The following is a 26,892-nucleotide window of genomic DNA, read 5'->3' as shown; positions in this document are numbered from 1 at the left end:
TCACCTTCATCTTTTAAATAATTGCACATTATGAACCTTTACTGTAAACACGTACCAACGAAAGTTTACTCAGAATATTCAGTACCCACATCGACACGTCAGACGAAGAGGTACAGTTGTCATGTCGTTATTGCAACATAGTGTATTTGTATAGGCTATCTGCAGAGCAGTTCTAATAATGGCTGCATAGAGGTCCCGGAGCATATTTAAAAGGAACAGTGCAATAAATATGACTTACTTTCAACTATGACTTGTCTTCCTGTCCAGTCGTCATCAATCACTTGTATATTTCCAAAGTGGGCATCACTATAAAAGATGCGGCTGGTGTTCCGTTCTCTAGATCGATATTCAAATGCCAGGGCAATCACATTTTTCACATGGTCAGGGTTGTCATAGGGCCGTATGGGAGAATTTAAGTTGGTCTCATCGGAGAGATGGATGCTCTTGAGTATAGTTCTCCCCGAGTAGAGTAAGTACCCGTGGTGCTGGAGACAGGTAAAACCATCCGGTGCAAGGTATCCGTGCGCACATGCACACGCCCTCTGTGCACTCCCCAGGTATAGGCACAGCTGCTGACAGCCACCATTGTTTTTCGCGCAGACATTGGTACCTGCAGGGAAAAATTAGTATGGTTCGAGTTTGGTAATTTGCAGACATCATTAATTCAGATCACATTGAACAATTAGTACATCTTTCTCGGGAACCCTACAGAGCTGATCTGTTTAGATTATAATTATGAAAGCAGCAACATGAGACGAACATGACATGTGAGGACCAGGTTAATTGCTTTCTTTATTTACAACTCCAAACCCATCACAGAAAGGAATGCCATTATGCAACACGCGTTCCTAATCATTCATAGACCTTATTTTTGATAAGGCAGGTTTGATGCACATATGTGTGATTAACACATCTTGTTTTAATCATTTACTATAATTACCTTTTTCTGAATGATGAACTTGTGTTAGGTTAATGAATTTATGTATGGATGTATAAAGTACAAACCTAGCTGGGAAGCAACTGAGTGCTGTACACATGGGGCACACTCCAAGGGAGTTGACGTCTGGGTGGGCAGGTAGCAGTGGATGCTAGAATGTATAAGGGCTGCAGAGAAGGGGTGAACTCCAGACAGGGAGAATTAGGGTTCAGTGGAATTAACAGCAACTGGCAAGATGTCCTCTGAAGAGTCAGAACTAGAGTTCATTCTCCAACTGTTGAAAGGAAGTGGACTGTCTCGTCTGTGGGGAATTGTCCTTCAGAGACAGGGCTCATATCAAGAACATATCGTTTTCCTAGTTTTCCCCCTCTTACAGCTCTTCATTTCCAATCTGCCATGTCACGGTTTCTGTTCATGCATTTGCTTCTGGATATGGCAAAACTTGTTGTGCGGTAGAGTTGTGTTTGGGTTGTGACTGCTTTGTAGGTGATGAGACTGTCTTAACCAGGTGCATGCTTGAAGGGGTCATCACTGATTAGGTATGCTACAACTTACTGTATACCGTTCAGAGGGGTCAAGCTGGCATCTGGAACTCCTGCCATTAGGGCATACCACTATCTGTATGAGAGATGGCTAGGATTTGGACAAGTGCTCTGAAATGTAGGGCCTGGATAAAAAGCTGCACTTTGTAGAGGAGCGCAAGATGGTACCATGCTATATGGGTCTTCTAGGATCGATGTGTTTTCAATGAGTGTTCAGAGCTGACGGTAAGTCCAACAGAGTTTTTGCTGTGTGAGGGTCAGTGTGTGATTGAATAAATACTGGTGTCCATTAACCAGTTCTGGAATTTGGCCTGCTTGGTGAGTTTTCTTAAGATAATACATTTGGTCTTTCCTGGGTTGAGCTTCAGGGATGCACTTGGCAATGTCTGAGGCAATAGCAAGTGTTGATACTAACTATGGCGAAGATTAAGGAGGACTTCAAAGTCAAGATTATTGAAGGTAGAAAAGAGGTTGAGTAGGGCAAGTAAGCAGATATCTCTTTTGATTTATATGTGGACAGTGTCTTTGATTACGTGCATGACACACATAAAATATCAATATCAATATTGGGGGCATTAGTGGATATTCTGTTTCATCTTGATTGCAAGCCAGATTGGCAGTTATGTAGGAGATTGCGCTAAGTGATACTTTTATGCAACTGTATGGTGAAAGCTTTCTCAATGATTTTTCTGCCGTAAGCTGTGTGATATGACAATAATTGTCATGAAATCCTGGTTGAGTGTGGATTTCTTTAAAAGGGGAATGGTACGTTCCTTTTCACTCCATCTCAGAGTCAGCCGGGAATGAGGGTTGTCTTGTTAACTTTAAGATGTCCATCACAATTAAGGAGGAGAGGGTGCTATATTTGTAGGTGATTGGTTTGAGGGCCACAGAATTTATGTTATGTTATTTTGCATTTGTATAGCACCTTATATACCATGGGTATGATTACAAAACGCTGTCGGTTGAACACACTCAGGGACCGTAGTCCAGGTCAGTGGAGAGAGTAGCATAGTACATAGTGCTTGGGTGCACTGAATATGTCTACAGCTACTGCGGTTTGCATGGGGAGTTTCTGTATTCTAATGATAGGTGTGGTGGCTGTATGAGATCCGTAGAATGTGAGCATCAAGGCTGTTGACCTCAAAGTCTGTATTTTGGCATGCTGGAGCTTGCATATGAGATTATGTGTGTGGCCAGTCTTATTTTTTTTTCGTGTGGTATTGCTGTGTTCTAAATACTGTTGATGTGGTCATGGAGGTGTGTATGTATATGTGCAGCTAGGCTGAACTGGTCGAGAGGTATAATTGTGTTCTATTGTGTGTTGGTGTAGCGGAAAGAGTGATCAAATCAGTATGTGTGAGTGTCTGTGCAGATTGTTGGGGGACCCCTATTCCTGATTATCTCCCAGAGCCTGCTGAGGTGACCGTACCCCTGGCAAGTGTAGAGTGTGTTCTGATTACCAGTTTTGAGGTTGTCTTCCCAGGGTTAGAGTGTTACTGGATCCAGTGACTAGTAAGTGTGTTGGTTGCACATTGCCTCATCTCTATGTCACTTGCAGGAGTTGGCTTTGCCAGATTCCTCGCCTACTCAGGAGCATATTCCCTAGAGGTTGAACAGAGTCCCTTTCTGAAACTCAGTTATAGTGATAGTGGCACCATTTTCCGGTTCCTGGTAATTGTTATAGAGGATAGATGGGTATACCTGATGTAGTTTATGGTTTAAGTTGTGGGATTACATTGCATAATTGTCCCTTCCAAGAGCTCATCTGATTGGAGGATGCAGTCCTCATGAGGCAAAGAGTGAGACCAATCAAGCATGTTGATTCTGTGCCTCGGGTGAGAGGGTTCATGGCATAATTTTCTTAGACAGGTCAGGAGAACCTGACTTCATCAGACACTGCCTTGTGTAACTTTTGGATGTCATGGGTTGGTTTTCTCTAGGTTTTGTCTTCCAGAGTGAGTCATGAATTTAGTTAATCTTGTGTGGGATGTTATGGTTGTCACATCCATGTTTTGTTTAAGGATGCCAATGAGTTGCTTTATCTTGTGTTTCTTGTCTGTAGTGAAGTTGCAGATGATAATGCATTTGTCACTGTATTGCAGTTTTTCACAGTCTGGCAGGGGCTTTTATTTATTTATTTATTTATGTATTTATGATTGTACATTTGTAAAGCTCTTTCACATCAAGTGAATTGTGTTTCAAATCGCCCAGGCTTGATGCCCTGCTTCATGGCTTGGAAAATGTCTGGTTGGACTTTTCCTTGTTAGATGTTGTGTAATATTCTGTCTTGCATGCTGAATGAGTGATGGAGCCATATTTAAACATACATTTGAAGGATTTGACGAGGATATTTAAATGTGTAAATACCAATGAGACTGTATTTATTGAGTGCCTATTTTATAGGGGGCGTTTTGGGGATGTTGTTTTTCAAACCTGGCACAGTGTACTTTCAAAAAGTCAAGTGGATGCCACAGAAGACACAAAACAAAGTGGTAGCTTCACAGTTTCATTAGGGCAATGCACAATGTCATGGCAGCCTAATTGTCAGGACTGACACACATAGATTTTACTTCCAGGAAATGAATACAGTGTTTCATCAAACAGTCTCTACAGGCCACTGCTTGACCTCACTTACAGCCTTTAGCAAATGTTTTGAGACAGAACACTGTCCTTTCATGTGGTTTGCCTTCATGATGTTGAATGGTTTGTTAGTATAGGAGACATGCTTTATCAAGTACAAGTGCACTCCTGCAGGATCGGGTGGTCATCATTCTCCAGATGTTCTCCTAGTGGTGAGGCTTGCAGAGAGTGTGTGCAGATACCTCAACCCATCCCTGATCCAAGCACCTGATCCAGCAATCTTAAAAGCTCTCAAATGTTCTGCCTTGGCCAGCCACCATAAACTCTTGCCTGTGGGCCTCATGATTTTCCTCTTCTATGCCCCTCCTTTTTTTATAATAGCACCTTTGATGGTCTGCCACAGGCTGGTTCCTCCTTTCACCTCCTCCACACATATTGCGGATGGAGGTTATGATATGCTCTCAATAACACTATCCATGATCTCAAAGGGAGCCTTCACTCTCCTGCCCTCCTTGTCTCCCCTTAACTTCTTCCCTAGATCACCCACCACTATAGCTCCTCCAGCCAACACATTGGCTCAGGGCTCCTTCCTGATAATTCTCTCGAGGAACTCCTCCTCTCCTAAAATGTTGCCTTTCTTCTTCTCATGTCTCATCTCTGCTTTCTCGTCTTTCAAACTCTGCACCAGTTGTCTCCCCATTCCTCTTGCTCCATTCTTTTTCCCTGCTACTCCAACATCTCTAATATCTCTTTAATAAACACCTTCTCCTCCACTGTGAAAACCACACATATTTGCAGATAACCCCCAGCTTTAATCTCTACTTGTTCACCAAAGGTCCTACATGTTAAAATCTCCACCATTCCTCCTTGCACCTCTCCTTCACCTCCAGACTTTCCTACAACTCCAACCTCAACTCTGCTTTCTGCTTGTTGCTCCATTCCACCAGACTCCAATAACAGCCTCTGGCACCACTTGCTTTATATAAGACTCTTAGGTAAGATGTGCATATTTATGATAAATCTTTCTGACCTGTGTCAACCCCAGAACTTTATACTTGGACTTGGTAATTATTTTACCTTGCCGCTAGGGGAGTGGGAATCGTTTTACCATTGCACTTAGTCTTGTACTCTTTTTATGGGTGATCTTTTTATATATCTCCATATTGTATGATTGGAGTTTTTGTTTCCTATAACGCTGGACTGACTGTATTGTACTATGGCAGCACATATCATTCATTTTAAATGCAGTGGCTTCCTTTTTTTAATTCTCCTAGTATTTCTTGGGTGAACTACAGTTCTCAAGAATTAAAGTGGGATTCACATCCCCTTTACATTGATTTAAGTGAGTCGATAAAAGAAGACTATAAACCCTCTTTTTTGGTTATGTGGGGCCTGGCTCATGAGGGTATGACAAAGATATAGAAAGTAAGTAGAGTCCAAGCTACCTCCCCCTTCAGGCACTATTGTAGTCATTGACACACAACAACAAGACTCTAGTGTAGCATGATTAGATTACGCTAGTGTGGCACACATGTAGTTAGAACAAAGTTTAATTTAAAACAGAAGGTAAAAAATGGTGACAGAAAAACAATATAACAACAAAGTGGTGTATGCACAAGCATATCCAATTACAATTCATACAGTCCCTTTTGAGATGGGCTATGCAACTAATCCATGACCCACAAACTATGTTGTGTATTAAATACTGTGACAGACCATGAATTGTAATTAGATATGTCTTGATGTTTCTGTGGCCTACATATTGTTGTATACAGGTACAATATTTGATATTATGATATAGTTCTATGTATGGCATTTCAGGACTGACTCCCGAGTGCTCCTATTTTTAAGCACAGTAGAAATAGTTGTTATTACAATGAAATGTAATAGTATTCAATCTTTACCTCAAAAGGATGAATGGCTGATCTTGGGAAGTGCAGGCGTGCATGTGTCAGAGTTGAGAGTTTAGCTTGCTCATGTCGCTCTGATGTCCCAACCAATTGTGCAGTTAAAAATAAGCATTTATTAGTGTATCTTCCAACCATCCTCGCTTGTATCTGTCAGTCATTTTTAAACTGAAATATAGCACTAATATTATCAAGTTTACTAGTGGGCAATGGTATAGGCCTCCTGCTTTTAAGCACTGTAATAATAGATGTTATGTTAATAAGAAATGAAACCCTCAGAGCCAATGCATTACCAAATGCTGTGATATGCACATTTAAGGAGAAATAGCTTGTAGGATAGCTCAGCAGGTTAAGTGTTCACTGCTGAGATCTGTCTGTGTTCACAAGTTTGAATCATAGATCATAAACTTCAAACATATACGGTCAATGGCATATATGGTTAGCAGCATAGATGTCTAAAATGCCATGGGGTAAGTCTCTTGGTCCTCTTGATGAACCATGTATACATTAAAACGCCTCTAGGAGCCATGTACAGGCGTGTTAGAAATGACTCATCATATCATACATCATATCATAAGTTACCTTTTAGTTTACTTGTTATGAACCTTTGTTGGATATTGTCTCTAAAATCTTGATATTATCTTGAAAGTACAAAGGAGTGGGGCAGCCCCTCTACTGAGAACGAACATGGGTCAAATACCCTATTCTATAGAATCTCTTCCATGCAGGGGTGGTCTTCAACCACGTTTTAACTCACTTCACCCTTCACAGAGGAGAAATATACATTTGCATATCAATCTTTGCTAGGCAAATCTCCTCTGAACAAGAGTACCATCAGCAACCCCAGACACTTGTTTCGGCCTAATCGGGGCTCATCAGTGAGGTGAAGCTGTGCCACTATAGACACAGTGAGCAAGGAGTCCTCGTTTGGATTAACCCGGGTCACATATTTTTTTTTCTTGAAAGTATTTCTGAGGTAACAGCGAATTAAAGGGTTCCTTGTTACTTATAACAGTTTATAGGGTTTTTATGTCAGTTGGCTATTCCTCTGACTTTATCTGCTACAAGGTATATGAGCTGTGAATTGACAATGCATGGCATTACTGGAGTTTTGAGGATGCACTTTGCACTTGAAAGAAGGAACTGGATATATAAAGCTGTAACTTATATATGTTAAATGTACCTAGGCATTAAGGTTATAATAGACATGAGATGGCAATATATTAAATCAGAGGCTACATGAACCATACTGTTTTATGACAGCAGCTGCAAATGTATGAATATATATGGCATATGATTACTAGACCTGAAATGGTAACCTATAATTGGTATATGTTGGCAGTAACTGGCCATATGAGACTTTAGTGGAATTTACATGACTTGATCTGGCTTAGGTTGGTTCTACTGGATTTAACACTGCGAAACATGACCCCCATGGGCTATCAAGGCAGCACCCTCATCAAAATGTGGTTGGTATCTACAAAAGACTTATTGATTTGGTATTTTATGAGACAGCATCCTTTGATATTATTTTTTACCCGGGAGAAGCACTTCAGCTGATGACTTTGAGGTTACATGTCAGTTTATTTTATTTGATAGCATCAAGGTCAATGTTCAGATGACATAATTTCCTGTGATGTTATTGGTCATGTGATGTCACTTCTGCTACCCCACGCAATTTAGTGAATTGCTGTCCCTGGCAAAATCGCTTTTCATGTTGTGTACATCTTCAGTGCTGTTGTCATGCCTTCATCAGTGTGCAATACTGGGTACAGCCAGCAAAAAAACACACTTTGGAGCAATGAAAAGGACCCTAATTGCCCCCTAGATATAACTTTAGAGGCCACAATAATTGAGAGTGCTTCAAATGTGCTTCCCTTCATTCCAGAAGAGTTGTTTATCTCATATGTCTTATATATAAGCACGTGTTTTGCAAACGTTGATATTACTTGACTATCTAGGTAATGGAGAAGTATGTTATTTCACTCTTTTGGATCTGGTGTTCTTTATAATACTCTGCTGTGACAAACTGTCGCAGGATATTTAATTTGCATGACCTTAATCTGGTATTTTTTCCTAACCATAATTTTACACAAGGTTAAATTGATGCATATTTACTAGGGGTCGGGTTCATGTTTTTTTTTTCTTTTTGCATGATATCATGAATTAAAATATATGCTAGGCAGCTGTTTCTGCGGGTTGTACCAAGTATGTGGAAAACAAACTGAATTATGGGCCTTACACAGAACAATAAATACATTTGGCATTAATTAATATATGGAAGTGGAGGTTTTATGCCACCCTCGATCAGCAAATCTATAAACTTGTCGACTGTAGGCACTCTCTAGTTTTATATGTGCTCATATGCAGTGTGGTAGAGCGATGCCCCTAGTGACTGCAAAGCTAATTACCTGTAAAGTTGTATTGCAAAGAGGGTTGGATAGCTCGCTGTGTTCAATACTCACAATAAGAATCTGCAAGTAACCTACACTTAATAGGTGGACACCCCAACAAGCTTATTTCGACTTTACTTATTTCACAAGATGATGAATGTAGTAAACCTCACATGGATAATGACCATACATTTAAGAAACAACCACAGACAGGTTTGTTGGCATTTTCTATTCAAACAGTCAAAATAATATCACATTTTTACAAAGGGCTTCAAACCTGATTACTTCCAGTCACAAGTAAGGTATTCTAAATGTTATTTTTACCCAATGCAATGGTGTTTAATGTATCTTCCTCAGAAATAACACAGTGCTAAATCCACCCTGCATGGATTTCAATGGTTCTGCTTATTCCACCCTATTTGAGATGGGTCCCTAGACTTCTGTGCCAAAATCGCAAGTTAAACCTCAATGACAAATTCCATTGAGGCTAAAAGATGCCAGGGCTTTCATATGGTCTCATGCAGAAGGAATGTGACCTAGTAGTTTACTATGGATACCCCTTTTGGGGTGGGTCCAAAACGGATTTGTATATGGCCTTTCCCCTTATATATTGGCATTGCAGGCTGAAAAATGTCTTGGGTGTCCAAGAGCAAAGTCAGAGTTTAATATTGACACAAAACCCTCCAGTTATCCACTGTCAATGATGGATGTTCGCCTGTGACTAGATCAAGTGTTTCTCTTGTTGAGTTAGCTTGGAAACAAATCAATATGTCTTGGTGACAAATGACTTCTGCCCTACAATGTGGAGTAGTGACTATTCCGCCATCAAACTGCTACAAACCAAGAGTGAGCCCAATCATAAAGGTAAAATGGGCACAGTTAAGAGACCAACCTCCTTTGTCTTATGTGGCAATGTTGGCAGAGGGAAGGCTATAGTCTCAAGACGGGTGTGAATGTGATTCAGAAGCAACCCAAACAGCAATAGTACAACAGTCCAAGATAAAGAAAGACACCATATGCAAAAATAATTAAATAGAAAATACTATGCAAATCCCACTCCTGAGGAAAGAACACAGAACATGCACAATTAGAAAGATGTAGCAATCTGGGTAATGAATCAAGTGTGTAATGCAAGTGAAAACCACAGTGTTTGTAAAATGGATTTGTTCTTGGATGCAAAAAGGGGAATAGTGACCTAATCAGTCTGTCGGGAATACAACTGAAGCAAGGGGGCAGTTAACAGTCAATAGCACATCCTTGTGGTTCTTGCATTTTGAAAGCAGCCTTCACGCTGTTGTGAAAACATCTTTGTTGATCAAAGCATTGAACAGGCATCAAGCAGGGTCAAATATGGGGGATCAAGTGTTTGAAAATGGCACTCTAGTTATGCAAGTTGGAGTGTTTATGACGATTGGGTAGAAGTTGAGACAGAGTAACCACTGCTGAAGTTCCGGAAGTCAAGTGGAGGTCTGGTATGGTTTTGAAGTTGTCACCTTTATGTTCCAGTATGGGGTTTGGCGATGCAGTGATTTGAATTTGCACAAATTCAAATTGTTCTGAAATAGCTGCAGGGAGTTAGAAAGTGACATCCCAGCATTTTGAGTCAAGGGCCTGCAAGGAGCAGTTGGTTTGAGACAGGCAGGTGCCAGGCTCAGCAAGGGGGAGAGGGCATCGAAGTGGTTCAATCAGTGCAAACCCATTGGGCCTAAGCTTTTCAGTGTGGCAGCCTCATAATTCCAGGAGGTGAGCAGGTGTCAAGCCGAGTCAAAATGAATGTATGTTGGAATTTGAGAACAGTTCTTATAGAAGAGCAGCTTGTGAGGGCCACCAGTTTTGGTTCGACCATGTAGGTGATGGTGAGGATGCTGATGACTGGATACTCATATTAGTTGCAGCGGTGTGATGAAACGTTCGAAGAACAATGTTTATAGCCATCCCCCAGTGTCTTGTCGACTGTCGATATGCATGGGCAACGAAGATGCTGGGGGTTTGACCAAGGTTCAAAGGCGGCAGATGCAATAAAGATCTTCTGGTTTGAGCCAAGGCAATGATGAACTCTGCAGGTGCAGTGCAGTAAAGTGGCTTGGGGTAGTACAATGTTAAACGCAAGTTGGGAGGGTCCTGTAGGTTCAAAGACATCAAATGGGATTTAATCAGAGTTCAACATAATTTGGCTGCAGAATACTCTTCATGGCTGCCTTGGTCCTCTTATTCCTGTGAGTACAAATCCAGGGACTCAAGGATTAGTTTCATTTCTTGTGCTACCACACACAAGGGATGCAGGCATACCTCAAAAAAGTGAGATCCTGGGTCCCTTTGTGGCTGGCAGAGAGCCGGGTCTTGTCTCAGCAGCCATTCAACCACACTGGTCCATGGGAATGTTTAGGGAACAGTGCCCATCTCTGCCTTGGACACTTAGACTTCATCTCAGTGCAGAGTACTTTGGGAAGATCAACTTAGAGGTCCAATGAATTCTTTCTTAAGTGTTGGTTACAAAGTGAACCAAAGAAGTAGTGGCCAACCTCTTCTTTTAAAAGGTGAAGGCCACAGGAAATCGGATAAAAGCTAGCCTGCTTAAGGGTCCAATCCCTGTTCTTGCAATATGTGTACTTTAAATACTTACATCACATCCAACGTGATTTGTAATAAAGGAAGTGGAGGTGACGGGAAAGAAGGATAGAGGCAGAGAGGAGATGGGTTATCCTTCCTTCAACTGTAAAACACTTGGTCTACACTAACCCCTCACATTTCCTTCTCAATTGTATCAAAGACCTTTATGTTTTCAGCACACTGTGGTGAGGCAAATCCTTTCGTTAATGGGTTTGCCCTTTGATTCCTGCTCCCAAGCCAGTTTCCTCTGTAGTGGCTTCCTTCTGGGTAGGGTGTTACCTGTAGGATGTATTGACCCACTCCGAGATGGTATGCAGCATCACCCTGCTAGTTATGGTGAAAGAAACTGCAACAATGGCGGCAAAACCCTTGTGTGCACCAAAAACCTACAAAACCACGTGTTGAACACACAAAAGAATGGATGCATAAACAGCCACCCATGGTGCATGTGTGGTGGGATAAATCACACACTGCAGAGAATGAGTGCTTAAAGAGAAGCAGCACTTTACAAATGAAACTCCAAAATGTGCCTATAAATGACATTTGCTTTCTTTGTAAAAACTCCAAAATGCCTATCCACAACACTTTTCAACATGCAAAATATTGCTTGGCGCTGAAATTCATTTAATCTAATGAAGCATGGCAAATATGTAAAGTCCTAAAGTGTAAAGAGTAAAACATTTCCACAGAAAAACTGGATTGTCTGTAAACTGACAGCCCCTGTCAAAATATGTGTGCAGTACCTTGGGCTACATATGGATGACATCTGTCAGAGGAGCCCATGATGAAACTTCAAAGTATTAAACTCAAAGTCTGCTGGAATAGCACACATAAAAAGGCTTGTGGCTAAAAGGAATACAGATCTTAGTTGTGTTTTTGATCCCACAGATTGAAAGCTAAGAAAGTAATTTATTCATGTGATTTGATGCAATAAGTTTGGTTTTGCTGTATTTTAATTAAGAATAAATTAGCCTGGCTGAGCTACACGAACTGTAAAAGCAGGTTTCTCCCAGGAGAAAGGAAAATCCTCTCAGCAGAAACTCACTGGGAGATTCTAATAGCGGGATAGCCCAGACGTTTGTCTACAGAAAGAAAAGGAACAATGGCAGAGCTTCAGCTCAGGAAACAGAGGTGTGAAAGGGACCGTAAACTGCTCCTGGAAGGGACACCCAAAGAAAGAGGCTGTCCTGGACTGCAGGGAGACACAAATGGGCGGACCATTTGCTGTTAAGCATGAACAAAGAACAATTTTTAAAGACTCATAACTTGTGATTCAAAGTGGTTAAACATATAAAAAGGGCATATCTGCTAGTCTAATTGTTGGCTGCACATTTTAAGAGGCGGCAGAACTGTGTGACATGTTCTTGAAAGGAATGGCAATATATGTGGTTTTATGTGAAATATATTAATGTTAGAATTGTGAAAATGTCCACAATGTTGAACGCTCACATTTGTGGTAATTTGCAGAACATTTGGAAAATGTGTTCATGGCGAAAAAGACAACATTCTGTAGAAATCTGAAACAAGATCTCACAGCTATGGGATTTTGGGGAACAGCTACTACATAAAATATGCCATCTTTGTGTGTGATTTGTGTAAAGGTGACCAATGTAGAAATATGTATTTAGCATGAAATCTGATTTTGGTACTAGTAGCTAAAAGGAGATTTCTTAGAACTGTAAAGCAAACCATAAAATGTGACATCATCAGGCCTTGATCCAATCACTCAGTTGCAAGGCGAGGATGAGGTTTTGATCCAATCACAGCTCATAGGTGCGGGCTTAGTTAAGCCGGCCCATACACCCATTTTGTGATGTCATTTTAAAGGATAAATAGAGACAGCTGACAACACATAGGGACGCACTGATTCACTCACTTTCTTGATTCTGGCGAAGCACTCTGATCCAGCATTCTACATACAACTTTAACATCCTTCCAGATGCCAAGACTCTTGCAAAACAGTAGAGAACTATTGATTATTCTTGCAACCCAGTGAAGTGCTGTTGTGTGAGAAGGCCTTTTGAACTAGCATCCTGAAATGTTCTAGCTAGCTACCACAAGGCTTGCCTGAGGAACTCACTATCCAGCTGATTGAAATATCCACAAACAAGTGGGCAGATTCTGTGCAAATCCGGTGACCACATAGCTGATCCAGTACTGTGCCTTATGTGCTGCTCTTCCTTGACAGATCCAATCCAAGACCAGAACTGACGGTCCAAATTAGTAACTTATTTTGTGAGTATTAATAGAAAGAAAAGTAACCCTAATATATCTGCATAGTGTGATCCCTATCTCAAACCCATCCCATCTTTAATTCAGAACCATAGTATTGCTAGAACTATCCCTGTGCTGACCTTTCTCTCATCTGTGTTCCTAAACCCTAACTTCTTATTGATTGATTAAGACAAGTAATTCCCAAACCAAATGGAAACTACAGTATCACACATGAACTGTTATGAGCAGCGTGAATGACCTTCCTGTGTGGCATTCTTCTTCTTATAGTCTTTAATATAGCATAAGAAAACCTGTCTGTAATTTCTAAATCCGAATTTCTGTTTCCCATTCTCGCGCCTATTTTACAAAAACAACCTTTACTAAAACCTCTATAACTCCCTCTGTTTTTATGATAGAAGCTACATTTCAACTCATCCTTGTACCCACCATACCTAGCTATCCATAGAACAAAACAGTGTGATTCACCTGTTATACCGAATACCGCACAAGCAAAAGTTTGCCGCAAATTGAAATTCTGAAAGGTGTTTACACTTGTGAATTAGCTTTAATTATTTCCAAATTGGACTTTAAGATTTAAAAAATTTTCTTTGGACTAAATCATTGTTTGTGATTGTGTGCAACTGTTGAAAGCAGCTTCCATAGGAATTTATAATAATTTAAGTATTTTTGACAACATTTAGTGTTTTTGCTCAGTCAATTCCAAAGACAATTTCAAAGCCATTCTTACAGCTGAAAAGCCAATTACGTTTTTCTCTTGTGTTTGAAGGTGGAAGGTGGGGGTGATATTCTGTTTGATTTGTGCTATTCCTGAATACCTGCTCTCTCCTCACATCGAGTCATTGCCTATTGGGGGGTTGAGGGGTGTTGCAGGGGGAACCTCTAACCTTTGCAAACTAGCCTGATTCCTGGTTCAGTGTGATCGGGGGATAGATCTGAGGAGAAGGGTGTGAAATGAGTGGCATATCATTCAGAATATTGAATTTATAGCTAAATAAATAAAGGTTTCAGTTGTGCACTACACGCTGGGTATGACTTGGGTGGGTGCCGGATTGAAATCACTTACATACCTTTACTCACAAATTGAAAAAAGCACTGGCAATTCCAGCAGTTTGGGCTTTTGTGTAGGCATGAGAAAGGGACTTGCCAAGCACACCATAGTGGAATTAACTGGTCATTGATGATGGAAGCTGCAAAATGGTGTGAGTACCTGGGAATCTAATAGCAGTGGCTGGCAAAAGCGTAATACTTATACACAAGCCAAAACTGTTGGGTTTGCCAATGCTTGTTTTTTAATGCAGCATGCTTCTAAATCAAGTGGCTGAAGGCAGGCCTGGTAAGACATTTTATTACACCGGTAGTGGGTTTATAACTACAATTAAGTCAATAACTCTCAGAAGACTGCTTTGAAAAAAGAAGCACTGGCAGGGAATTTCAGTGCAAAGTTTGATGGTGAGGCTTGAAAAAAGAGGCACAAAGAGATTCCATGAGAAGGTGTTTTGGGTGGCGAGATACAGGATGGGTGGGAACGACCATAAGGATTAGCATGGCCATGGACAGTAAATGGGTGGGCACATAACCAAACAACACCAACAGACTGTGTGTCCTCCCTATTTGTACTCTAATGCAATAGTTTCGACTTATAGGTGTCACAAGACCTAAAGACAAAACTAAAAAGAGAGGCAATTGCCAAAGCTGCAATCCTGCCATCAGGGGCAAGGAAAGACTTGTCTGGGAGAAATACATACCAACTTTTCAGAGCTGGGCTGGCCTCCTAGGGCTGACACATGGTTTATATCAAACTGATGTGGACGTGATCATTATGAGAAATAGCATTCACCATACCATAACACAAGCATGGTTTATATAAGAGGTGTTTGCCACCAGGACAGTAGACTTATAATAAAAGAGTCTTAGCATATGGGTGCATGTCTAAAATACAGCCCCTGTGCTGCAGAGACGTGGCTGTCACTGCAGCTGTCAAAGGGGAACCTGTGTCCTCTGAATGTGCTGTATGCCACTTCTAGTGCCAGTCTCTGCAGATCAGTATACTGATGCAATAGGACACAGGTATACACTGCGTGATTGGCAAGGAGCATATGTAAGGGGAATCCAATATCATTTTATTATATAAATAATAATAATAATGAGGGCCTCTAAACTCTTCAAAAATGGCTATCCGTCACAGACACTGAAAATAAAATAATAATTACTTGTGTGAATCGAATTTACAATTAATTGCAGACAGCCATTTATAAATCAAACTTTTCTGGAGTAAACAAAAACAAACATTATTGTACCTCTCTACTGCAGTGACCCACATTCACGGTTGAACTGGTCTTTCCAAACCAATGTATATTATCAAATTAAATTGGCTACTACTTTCTGCACCACTTCACCTCAAACTAATGTTACTGGCAATAATACCCGTAAAAGATACGATGCATGGTCATTTCAATTGGCTCCATGCACAGGCCAGCATCTTTGTGCAGGTGTTCATTGGCAAACCTGTAACACACTCCTGATTTCAGTATTTATAGTAACCCTAGCATTCTCTTTAGAAGACCAGTGCAGTTATACTAGCATGAGAAAAGCACACATAAGATCACACGTTCCCTCAATGTAGACATCAAGATCAACATAAAAGAATAATTGTCATTGTGATTTGCCAACCTTTCTCGCGAGCTCTGTTGAAGACTTTCACATCTTTCAGGTTAATCCCAAGTCCTGTTCTCATAGTGGCAGCGTCCGTGGCATCGTGCTTATGCCCTCTTCTAATAGAGCCGTTGGCATGAGCCCTGTCAGAAAGAAGTTGAATATGTTATGAACAACCCTCGACTAATTACCGCCTGACAAGACATTACAATTGATCAGACAGCTGCCCGGGCGCGAGGTGACGGATCCTGCTCGTCTCTGTCATTGATACGCGTTAGCTTTGAATATCGAAAAGTGTCTATTCTGTGGAAATGACATGGTTGCGTGAGAACCTTTCTGCGACCTTGCTAAGGAATGGCTAATCCTACACGGGTGAAGCAGCTGGTGCTGAAATAACTTTTTGAGACTCAAATACTTATGAAAAATAAATTACCTGTCAGACCAGTAGATGTAAGCCCCGAAGACTACGACGGAAAACATATCCACACTGCTCCCTGACAGAACAATCTCGCGCTTCTCGCCACTCTCAAGGTCGAGCCTTTCTATCTTGTCTGTGCGGGCATCGCACCAGTATAATTTATTTTCCTAAGGATCAATTTCAAAACAAAATTCAGAAACCATTCTGTGCCATAATGCATCGTTTCAGAGTAAGACAATAGGAATGTAAACAATTTGAATTACGTTCCTAATATACACGGAATCACAGAATGCTTTTATAATACAGCATTACAATGGTGGCACAAACCTCATAGTCAACAGAAATGCCATTTGGCCAGGCAATGCCCGTGTTTACGAGGGCAACCTTCTCAGATCCATCCAGGCGTGATTTGCCAATGCAAGGTGTGTGCCCCCATTCTGTCCAGAACAAGTACCTAGGAAGAATTAAGACATACAGAAAAACATAAAATAACTGCTCCCTTTTGACAGTCATTGAGCTTATTAGGAATACAGCAAATATAGAGAGCATGCACACGTAGTGACTGTAGCACTGATATCTGGACTTGGTCATACCACTCGCTAAGTTAGATTACATATAGTGTCTTGAAAAGAAAGTATCGTCTTTTGCGCTTCTTTTTATAACCCTCATATTGTATTGTACATGGAAAAATCTTGACAAGCGAATACTATAATTTTTAGTAACTATAGCATTCTGATAACGCGTGCAGTGAGCGATATGTATAAGAAGCAATGACTGCATACACGCATGTTAATTTACCATTTAGAAATTGATTACGTATACTAGTATATGTGCAAACAAAAAAACAGTAAAAATAAGAAAGAGAGGTAGATATAAACAAATAAATAAAAACATAAGTAAAACCAGTGCACTACACACGTATTTCGCAGATATTATGCAGAACATTGATTCCTAAAACTTAAAACTATAGATTTAACTATTAAGTCTATTGTAGGAGTGTGACAAATTGAGATTTGCCTTCGGAGTGCAATGGTGGGTAGAGGCTAAAACACCGACTCAGCCCTCACACTTCTACAAAGCAGGAGACAACACAATCATAAAGATCAAACAGGCACAGTTAAGAGATATACTGCCTTTATGTTTTATGGTAACGTGGGCAGAGGGATGACTATACTCTCAAGAGGGGTGTGAATGTGGTTCAGTTGCAACCCACACAGCAGAGTATAACAGCACAATATAAAGGAATGTCCGAACAAGGTTCTATAAACATATATAATTTATTCAAATACACAATGTACAATAATAACTAACAAGAATACACTAAAAACCCACCCCTTTAGAAAGAAAAAAGAATATTAAATTACAGATGAAAATGTAGCACTCAATTCAATAAAAGGCCACAATATTCAAAGGATTTGTTCTTGAAGTTGCAAAAGGTATAACAGTTACCTTTCCAGTGTCTAGGGTCCAAGGATTGGATTGGGGGCAGATATTAATCAATACTACCTTTGAAAAGGTCTTGCTGGTTTGAAGATGTCAAACCAAGCTTCTCAGCATTGATTCCAGGTTCGTCTGAGGTCAAGCTTGCAGCAGTCACCATGGTCCAGCACCAGCCGGTGTTCAGTTGTGGTCACACGGAAGGTAGCTGTGGGTCTTGAAGCGTCTACTGGAAATGTGCACATTTGATGGTCACTACATTTGTTTCAGCGGTTGAGTATCGACTGTGAAAGAGCTGGAACCAGAATGCACTGGTGCGCTGATTTGATGCAGACACTGGGTTCGGGTTGAGCGACTTACAGGAGCGGAGATGAAAATGCTGGTGCTTTGAAGCGTGACTTGAGAAATGCTTACAGTTATTTGCTAACAATTCTTTGTGGGTTCACGCTGAGGGAATGATGGGATTCTTCTGGTGGGGTGCAGCGGTGAATGGAGACGTATAGCAAACTGTGGTGCAGAGAACGATGAAGGCCAAAGGTAGCTAGCTTCGAGAAGTCCTGGATGTTAGAAACAAGACTTGGCCACTGGTCAACATTAAAAACATATGGATCTTGGCTGTTCAGCTATCACTCTACTGTCCTAAGGGCTGAGGTTAGTCGTTTTCTTGGGCTTCTTGGGCTCGCAAACACAGGAGAGGCTGGCACAGACCCTCAAGGATACGACAACAGGGTAGCTGACAGATATGCATTTTCTGGCCTCGCAGCAGAGTTCACCCTATTGGTCCCTGGGGGAGGTTAGGGGATAGAACTTGCCTCTGCCTTGGAACACATACCTTCACTTCACAAACGGAGGACTTTAGAAAGGTCTTCTCTCTCAACGGGGTCCAGAGAAATCTACTGTCAGGGTAGGATTCCAGAGATAATTCACAGAAGTGGTGTGAGACTCCTTCATTTACAGGTAAAAGTCCACAGGTGATTGCACTAAACCTAGCCTGCCCTAGTGTTCCAATTCCTGTTCTTGAAAGACATCACACCCAAAGTGCTTTTCTCCAGAGGAAATGGAAGTGGCCAGAAGGAAAGAGAGAGGCAGAGAGAAATAAGATGGTGGAAGTCTTCCTCCCCTGTACAGAGTTCTCCTGTCTACTCTAACCCCACCCCTTCCCTTGTCAGCGGGAACACAGGCCTTTAGAAATGCTGCACACTGTTGTGAGGCCATGCCCTTTTGAGAATGGGTGTGCCCTTTGATTCATGTGCCCAGGCCAGCTTCCTGTGGAGTGACTGTCCCGGGGAAAGGGTATTACCTGAATTTATAAAGGAACACATGGAGGCAGTCCCCCAAGGATACAGTCTTGACAGTGCACAGGTGAGCCTTGTCTGGAACAAATACACATAACCCTTCCATAGCAGATCTGGACCCACAGGACTGCCACATGTGTTATACTAATTTAATATTTATGGGATAACTATGAAAGATGCTGGCCACCATACTCTAACTCAGGTATGGATTATATTTACAGTTTAACATGCGACCATGACAGATTCCACATAGTTGGAATAGTGGTTCTTATCTTATATGCAGGCCTTGCACTTCCGATACATGGCTGTCACTTCAGCTGTCACTTGGGCAGCTGCGACCTCTGAAACTTCTCTGTGCCACCAATAGAGCAGGTGCTTCAAATTAGGGTACTCATGCAGCAGGACACAGATACACACTAGTGTTTTGTCATGGCGCTTATGAAAGGGGAATTTGATCAGCAAATTACCCTTTCAGATATGGAATTACCTGCATCCATTTAATATTCATGACAAATCCAAAAAAAGCTATGGCGTTCACAGCATTGCCAGATAGCAATGCATAACAAGGAGCACATCTGCTAAGAAAGAAGAGGAGTCAATTTCATGAAAGTGCTGAAGTAGGTACTATGCTCAGGGCAGTATTTGAGTAAATGAAGCTAAGCTGCACCTGACAGCGGCTTCAAAGATCCCAAGCTGAGGGACTGTTTGGCTCCACAGTATTTATCATGTGCAAAAACGTATGCCATCTAGATCTCCGGTGACTAAGAATATGATTTAGGGTGATTAAGCATTCTTAGTATTTCATGCCACATTCACCTTTGCACGGTTCTGCAAACTTTGGATTGCAAGATGTGTTAAACTATGGCTCTCATCAGCCTTAGAGAAAATAACTAATTGTCAGCAATAACTGGAGTCATAGTCCAACACATTTGGAAAAGCGCAGGTTGCAGACCTCTGCACAAGTGTACTGCTAGCCTCAGAACACTACCAAAGAAACAGGCACCCACATAATTTGTACAAAAACAATTCCGAATAGAGGTGTCACTTCATACCAAGAGGTCAAGTATTCAGAGAAAGTGAAAAATAATCAAGACTTTTAAAGTTGAGTTTCAGAAAGGAGATCAACAATGCTCTTTTCTGTTTCCTTTTAAGAGAGTTGTCTTTATTTGTATATCACACAGGAGAATTACTTGCAAATTATTTTTTTCACATTTGGTCACTGCACATTCTATTCAAACAGAGTAAGGGCCAGATTTGCAAAAGTGTTTTTCAAAAGGAAAACCCCATTTGCAAAATAACTTAAATCAGGTCCTAGGTGTGTGAATAATAGTTCTGAGTTTCTGAGTATGACCTAAGTAAACAATCGTAAGGTACACTTTCTAGAACAATATATCTTTCTTTACAATATAACAACAATCTGAATGGAAAAAAAATCTGTTGATCTAATTCATGGAACTTTTAATGCAGTGCAAAGTGACACTGCACTGCCAACAAACACCCTGATTCACAGAGTGTTGCAAAGTATATTTTTGCAGAGCAAAGTGACTTTGAGCTGCAAAGGTCCTCTTGCAACGCCCATTTAGTGTGGTGTGTAGAGTACTTTAGAAGTGCAAAGTGACTTTGCTATGCAAAAATACACTCTGCACCGGTCTGTGAATCAGGGTGCTTCATGGCAGTGTAAAATCACTTTGCACTGTGCTAAACGTTCCATGAATTTGGCGCAAAGACTTGTTGAATTAATTGTGTGAAGTGGTGGCACTATATTTAATTGTCAACCATTATATTCAATATGTGTGCCAGGGACTCTTTGAGAGAACCCATCTTTGTTTTGTTCCTTGCATATTCTGTCATGGGTAAGCAGATGTAATACCAAGGCCTGATTCATGGAATTTATTGCGTGGTCAATAGGGACTTTGTGCACCAAACCCCCTACTTTGATTCATGGAATCAACTGCACAGCACTTTTTTTGTACTCAGCAGAGACTTCGCGCAAGACTCAGCACAACTCTGTGAGCAGCCAAGTGCCTTGCAAAAGACACCACATAGAGCGGGCGCGTGGCTTGCACAGAGGGCAGAGTAGGGGGCGAAACTCAGAAAATGAGGAAGAACAAGGCACTGCAGCCACTCCATCGCACGCCCACAAATGCACGGAATGAGGTGTATTCATGGATACGACCATGCAACCTTTTGTCAGGAAAATGGCCACTCAAAGTACTCATTCTATCCGCCACCGGAAGGCAGGCATACAGACACTTTCTCATAGGATTCACAGCGCAGAGGCATGTTGGATTTAGGGGTGTGTGTACGCAGCCAGTGTTTCTATCTAACTTAGGGGTGCGCACATGCAGTGTAGCGGGTGCAGGAACACTTTACGGGGGTCCACAATTAGATTTTCCAGAGCTTTTCCTGAGTTACGGAAATGTGTATGCATGATGTCGGGGTGCCAAGGTGCTGGTAACAGTTATGGGAGACTCTGTGCGGTGTCCCAATGGTGCAGACCTGGTTGCAGGAGACCCCACACACTATTTCAAGGGTGCATGAGTTTGTGCATGAGGAGCATGCAAAGGTTGCTGTTTCTGGCAGTTTTTGCTTTGCATGGGGGCATATGGGGGCATTCCGGCCGCGACATGCACATACAGTTACTTTGAACGAATAATTCCATGAATATGCAGAGCATGCTGGAAAACCTCTGCGTGAATGCTCGTGCAGAGTCGTTCTTGGTGTGAAGACTTTTCAGGATCTCTGAGCACTGTTCCATGAATTGGTTCCCAAGTGTCTAGAAGGTCACTTAATGTCCGGTAAGAAGGATGATTACTATATATGTATTGCACAAGGAGTCGATGTGGACAGGCACACAGTTTTAACACCATGAACCAACTGGCACATTCCAGCAAATTACAAACAAATCGATTAGCAGTCTGCTGCAAATCCAGTAAAAGCTGTTCTATGTGACTGCACTAGCATGCTGGAGAAAGTGTTCTATATCACTTTGATAGTCACAATAAGGTTGTTATCTTTACGCACATTTCTTCGACTTGCACATTTTTGAGAGGGAACAAACAGTCTCGGAAAAGGGGTTTGTTAGTTTGAATATGTAATCACATCTATGCAATGCCTGTCCCCTCATGAAGGAGGACCCATAAAGTTCTAAAATGTGCTTTCAATATAAGAGATTTTTAAAAAAAAATAGGTTGAAGCCCCTATCGTGCGCCCAGCTGTCATACATTAGTAGTGTAAGGATATTTGGCGTGTTACAGCACAGAGTACAGCACTACTGCACAGTCAACGTTCATTTTAAAACTTCCCCCCCGGCCAATAACAGACTGGCAAGTTCAAAAACGTTTGATCTTTGTATTAAAACACAAACAGAAATCACGCCAATTTTTAGGACACTACAGCAATCTTTAGAATCAAATTGTTACATCCAAGGAATTCAGTACTTTTCACAATGAAACCCCACGGTGTAGCCTAAAGCTAGACGATAGTATATATGCAGTCTGAATAACCGGGAGGGGAGGAATGAGTGGGGAGTATGACAAATTATCTTAATATAAATAAACATCAAGTGAAGAGGAAAAATTACAGTTCTAATATCTATACATAGATTACTTCAATGGCAAAAATGGTTGGAAAATTGCACACAGACAAGCTACCCCCCACGCCTGGACACTAGGCTAGGGAGCCCATCCAATTCATATTAAATAAGTACACACAGACATGGTCACTAACATACATTGCGCATTTGCAAGAGATCCACTACCAAATTGAGACGACTGTACACATTGGAGATAAAATGGGCTGTTTTGCGTGCTTTGCTGCACGATGTGATACTCTGTGGTCAGATTAATTTCTTGCATGTTGGTTATACCCTTACTTTGTGGAAAGGATCAAAGCCACAATGAGACCGTAGAGACCCAAGACCTCAGCAAAAATGAGAATTAGAATCATGCCAACAAATAACCGGGGTTGCTGTGCAGTCCCTCGCACACCTGCATCACCCACGATGCCAATGGCAAAACCAGCAGTCAAGCCACTCAGGCCCACACTTAAGCCAGCTCCTAGGTGAAGGACGCTCTTATATGGCGTTATCGTGTCTGTGAGAGAATTTGCAATGAGGACTGCCACCACAAGGCCATATATGGCAATGATACCCGCCATGACAACCGGGATAATAGATGTCATGATCAACTCCGGCCGCATGACAGACATGGCTGCAATCCCAGTCCCACTCTTTGCTGTGCCATAGGCTGCTCCCAACGCGCTGAACACCATGGCAGACGACGCGCCCATGACTGCGAAGAAGGATGCATATTCGGGAGCCGACATTGTGTTGGGAAGGAATGCTAGATGGGTGCTAAGGCTTAGTCAGTCCTCTCTTCGTTCCTGCTGCTTCTCGTCCGTATGTATCTTGAGATGTGTGTTGAGGGTTGATCGCTGCCAGAAATGTTTCCCACATTCCTTGCATGTGTAAGGTTTCTCACCAGAGTGGACTCCATTGTGTAACCTAAGGTTTGATATCGATTTGAATCTCTTTCCGCATAGATTGCATCCAATCAGTTGTTCAGTTGTGTGCACTTTCAGGTGGTTGGCCAGGCTAGATGACCACCTGAAACTCAACCCACACATTTTACAATTAAACGGTTTCTCCGCTGTGTGAATTTTCTGATGATTGACCAAGTGCTGGGTGAGGCTGAAGGTCTTCCCACATACTGGACACGTATAAGGTTTTTCTGTTGTATGCGTTAGCTCATGTTTGCAAAGGTCTGCTTGCATACGGAAGCGGCTTCCACAGTCATTGCATGCAAATGGTTTCTCTCCAGTGTGTATACTCTGATGGGTGACTAGACTTGATGATTGACGAAAACACTTCCCACATTCTGTACATTTATACGGTTTTGCTCCTGTATGAATGCTATAGTGACTGGAAAGGTGTGTTGAACGTCTGAACCAACGCACCATAAATATGTTGGGTATTTTGTGGAGATTTGGGGCCTGACGGTATTTTCTTACCACCGAAAAATAACTTAGCAACAATCACTCCTTGTATTCAGATTGGGCCATGTACAACAATAATACAGTGGACATGCATTATTTCAGCACCCAGACATGCGTATCTGTAATGTGTGGTTAGTATGCGTGGTTGGTGGTATTTTGGTGAGCATAATTCCCTTGTTTTATTTGTGGCCCCAATATCCAGAATCCCTTATTTTCTGCTTAGATTTTTCGTGTAATCACTAGAGAGACCTCAGGCTTGCATTTCAGGAACACCACATTTTCATTTTTAGTGTGCCACCATGGGCAATTTCTCTCTGTCTTATCTACGGCAGCGAGCTATCATGTGGTATTTTCACTATCTTATATACGGTAGTGAACTATGTCCCGGGCCTCCCTTTTTGCCGACTCATAGACCTCCGACAAACTACAACACACACAGTTAGTTATAATTGCTCATACTGAATTACATTGTGCACACGGCTGCAACCAAATTTGATGTTTAGCTAGCTTGAAAATGACAATTGCACTGTCTAAACATCTCCCCACATCATCAGCACTGTTTTGGTAAATATAAAACACACCACCCGTCTGCTTTCAAATATTTTTGTGTATTACAAAAGTTGCATTTAAACACGATCTCACTCTTTACAGAAATAAATAAAATAGCACAGTAACAGCATTGTCTGTGATACACTGAAAAGAGAGTGGCGGAGACAAGAACTCAATTTGCAACATTAACATGTGATTAAAGCACAGGAATCTCCTTTCCTACACTGACTGAATATTCTCGTACACACTCAGCCCCCACACTTCTGTAATTACCTTATCTGTTCAGCCTGAGTTTTCTTCAGCTGTTCTCTTTCTGAATTTGGCTGCCTTGAAGATTAACCCCGGTGAAAACAAGCGTCTTTTGTTCTCAAACCGGGGTTATTGCCTGGAATTCTCAGCTTTTGCAGCAGGAATGCTTCAGCTTTGAAAAACAGGTCCTTCTCCCAGCTCTGCCAAATCCCGACTGTCCTCCCCCTCTCTTCAAACTCCCCCCAGCAAAACTCTCATCACTGCCTCTAGCATGATACTTGCTATGACGCTGCTCCAATCAGAAATTAATCATGCCATCTCCTCCCTCACTACACAATGGCTCCTTTTTACAGTAACCATTTGTAACCAACTGATTTCCTGTACCTTCGAGCTCTTGGCTTCCTGTAGTTATGTGGACAGAGCAGCAGAGAAAAAGAAAAAAAAATGAATGTGCGTTTAAAAGTTCCCTTTCAGATTAGGCCTATTTCTGCAGTGGAGACACATTTTTATTAGTGGGTTATGTTAAATGCAGTTTTATTAGTCAGGTTAGTTATTAATAATGTTAGTTATTAATTTTCAAATGTGTCTCTTGCACCATAGGCATTTCAGGTGAAAAATAGTGTGCATTTTTGAATGTGCACGTGTGCTTTTAACTGTAAAAATAGATTTGCATCTTATATGTTAAAATCGTTTTTGACTGAATAGCCTGTCTTTACTTATATGTCCATGTTAATCTGGTAACACATATAGCAATGCACCGCACCCATGTGGTGGTGCTGCATAAAAAAAAAATTGCTACCTGTGCAGTAGTGCTGTACTCTGTGCTGTAACACGCCAAATATCCTTACAGTAGTTAACCTCATTGTGCATTCAGCTGATTTGCTGAATATGGTCCGCAGATGAATAACTAACCAATTGCACATTTGCACAGTAATATAAGGATCACAGAAAAAAGTCATCATATCCCTCTAAAGATAGCTGATTGCTGAATTCAACAGCAAGCAATTTCACATACCAGGGACTTTAAATTTACAGATGGTTTAGGAAGAGGTTTTAGTCACCTTTACACATGGTGCAATTTACACAGAAAACAATGAATACCATTGCCTTTTCTGTTGTCTTTTTCTCGTAGCCGAAAGGTCAAGGATGTTCAAGTGGTAGCTTTCTGAAAAATGACAAATTATGCTTCCCCGTTACCGGCTTATAAAAGCATGCCCCGAGTAAACATTTCAGAAACATTTCAGAAAGTGTACACACGTTGCTGCAGGCACGATGTGCACACAGCTTCGTGGGAACGACAAGTTCAAGGCACATTCCAGCGTATTGAGAGCTGCAAAGGTTGGCCTTTTTTTTCGAATATCTTGCATGGACCCAGTACTCACATTTGCATTGGCTTGCAGCACCCATGCAGCTACTGTTCAACAAGTGTGCAGATACGGCAGAGCAGAACAGTCCATCAACAGCAATACTGTTCATTTCCACACACATTTTACAGACCGATTCATGGAATTAATGTGCGCTGAAATTTTCGACGCAAGCGTGCGAAAGCGTGCAAATCGCAGTGCAAGTGTGAAAATCGCAGTGAAACCCGCGCATAGCGATTCATAGAAGTCAGTGTGCATGTAAATCCATGGATGTGCGCTAAAATTCTGCATGGCGCTGAAGTGGGAGAATGGAAGACCAGGCTCCCGTCCTTCACCTCTCGAGCTTGGCCTAGAGGGTCACGGCCCAGACACCCGCCGCGAGAAGAGTTCGTCCAGTTACCAGACGACCAGGTACCATGGTACAGGAACATACGGATGTGTCCACCTGCCTGCCCAGCAGCCCGCACTGACCGTGCCGACACCTGCGGCTCGGATCAGCTAGACTAAAAACCACACGTCGTTAGAGATGCCATGACGACCTAGACAACGGGAAGCACATCTGTATAAATATACACACTTAACATTCCCACACCAATCTACACGAAGAATATACTCAGTGCTCTGACGTAGGCGACAGGCATATTCACGGACGTGCATCTTTATTATTTTTACATAGGCTTTCAGAGTACAGAAACGCAAGACGCATCATGAACTCATCTATAACGC

General features: G+C 41.6%; 2 protein-coding genes across 4 annotated transcripts in view; both read right to left on the bottom strand.

Annotated features, from left to right (window-relative positions):
- Positions 1-26,892, bottom strand: part of LRP1B (LDL receptor related protein 1B) — a 4,835,697-nt gene that overhangs the window by 1,411,997 nt on the left and 3,396,808 nt on the right. For all 3 annotated transcript variants that reach the window (XM_069616528.1, XM_069616527.1, XM_069616526.1), the window contains exons 38-41: positions 16,605-16,731; positions 16,293-16,444; positions 15,878-16,002; positions 239-610 (exon numbers count right to left, since the gene is read on the bottom strand). In XM_069616528.1, coding sequence (XP_069472629.1) covers positions 239-610; positions 15,878-16,002; positions 16,293-16,444; positions 16,605-16,731 — 776 coding nt within the window. The remainder of the gene's footprint in view (positions 1-238; positions 611-15,877; positions 16,003-16,292; positions 16,445-16,604; positions 16,732-26,892) is intronic.
- On the bottom strand, positions 22,545-23,402 carry LOC138489000 (V-type proton ATPase 16 kDa proteolipid subunit c-like). The gene has a single exon (XM_069616525.1). The coding sequence runs from the start codon at positions 23,333-23,335 to the stop codon at positions 22,880-22,882; it is 456 nt and encodes a 151-aa protein (XP_069472626.1). The 5' UTR covers positions 23,336-23,402; the 3' UTR covers positions 22,545-22,879.

This window comes from Ambystoma mexicanum, chromosome 9 (genome assembly GCF_040938575.1).
Source record: "Ambystoma mexicanum isolate Mex_15411 chromosome 9, UKY_AmexF1_1, whole genome shotgun sequence".
Classification (NCBI taxonomy): domain Eukaryota; kingdom Metazoa; phylum Chordata; class Amphibia; order Caudata; family Ambystomatidae; genus Ambystoma; species Ambystoma mexicanum.
Note: the sequence above shows the minus strand (reverse complement) of the source record. Positions and strands in the feature narration are given on the sequence as shown.